We start from the raw sequence: 1,177 nt of genomic DNA on the forward strand, positions 1-1,177 counted from the left end.
AGAGGGGGAGAGAGAGAGAGACAGACACACAGAGAGAGAGAGAGAGAGAGAGAGAGAGAGAGAGAGAGAGCAGACAGACACAAAGAAAGACACAAAGACAGGCACACAGACAGACAGACAGAGAAATGGGGGAGGTAAATTAGTTAGCTCCGAACTGATCTCCGATGTGGGTAGTCTCTCTGTCTATGTATCGTTTAGAGTGTTGTTAAAGATAGGTAAAGAAATGTGGGTGTTTGTAAAGTTCGTGTGGGGAGGTAGGTACTGGAAGTGAGTGAATGGATTCATTGAATAGGTGAGTGTGCGTGTATATTAATCATATAGACACAATGACAAAAGAAAAATCGGAAATGAAATCAGTATCATTCTAGTTTTCATAGACGATTTCGTAATGTTTTTCCTGGAATGTTTCATTAAAACCCGATTTCTAGATAATGTTGAAAGTCGTTTATCTAAGAAATTATCCTTATTGTGTCTTACAGGGCGTAAACTCCACTCATACAATAGAAAATTAGAAAATTAACAACAACAACAACAACAACAACAACAACAGCAAGAACAGCAACAACAACAACAACAACAACAACAGTAACTGAAACTACCAATAAAAAGGCTACAGAAATGAACAGCAACAAACATCAAACAAGAACAAAGGCAACAACAACAACAGCCTCACCAAGTTTTTCCAAGTTCAAATAGTAAGGGCCTGCCGGACAAGTGCTATGAAGTTGATTCAGATGTTCCTCGATATTGGTGACATCGAACACTACCCTCTCCATGCCCTTTCTCGCCATTTTTGCCTGTGCTGCAGCGTCCTTCACGGTTCCTGTGAGTTCTGCATGGGTCTGAAAATCATTTTAAAAATGAATACTAAACTTGACCTTGTGCAGCAGTGCGATTAAAATGGATTTTTTAATTAACACTGTAGGTTTGAAGCTCGAACCAAAATTGTCTCTTGCTGTTCAGTGTCTTTTCTGGAATTACTGTTATAAGCAAAACTCTGCGCTATGCCAGTTGTGGGCCATTAAGTCAACAAGGAAGTAGTTTTATGACTACAGCAAAGCATGCCAGATACAGACGATCCGTAAGTCTGTGACCAGACCGAGGATACCAGAACTATCATTTTTTCATTTTTTGGATGCCTTGGACCCGACAAACTAAACCTGTTTGCTTTTTGTTT

General features: G+C 39.7%; 1 protein-coding gene across 1 annotated transcript in view; it reads right to left on the reverse strand.

Moving 5' to 3' along the window:
- LOC101854119 overlaps nucleotides 1-1,177 on the reverse strand; it is a gene marked incomplete in the record, with an annotated part of 10,741 nt that overhangs the window by 5,001 nt on the left and 4,563 nt on the right. Inside the window, 1 exon segment of the mRNA XM_013088015.2 lies at nucleotides 674-842. Coding sequence (XP_012943469.1) covers nucleotides 674-842 — 169 coding nt within the window.

Source organism: Aplysia californica, unplaced genomic scaffold, assembly GCF_000002075.1.
Source record: "Aplysia californica isolate F4 #8 unplaced genomic scaffold, AplCal3.0 scaffold00672, whole genome shotgun sequence".
NCBI classification, from domain to species: Eukaryota; Metazoa; Mollusca; class Gastropoda; order Aplysiida; family Aplysiidae; genus Aplysia; species Aplysia californica.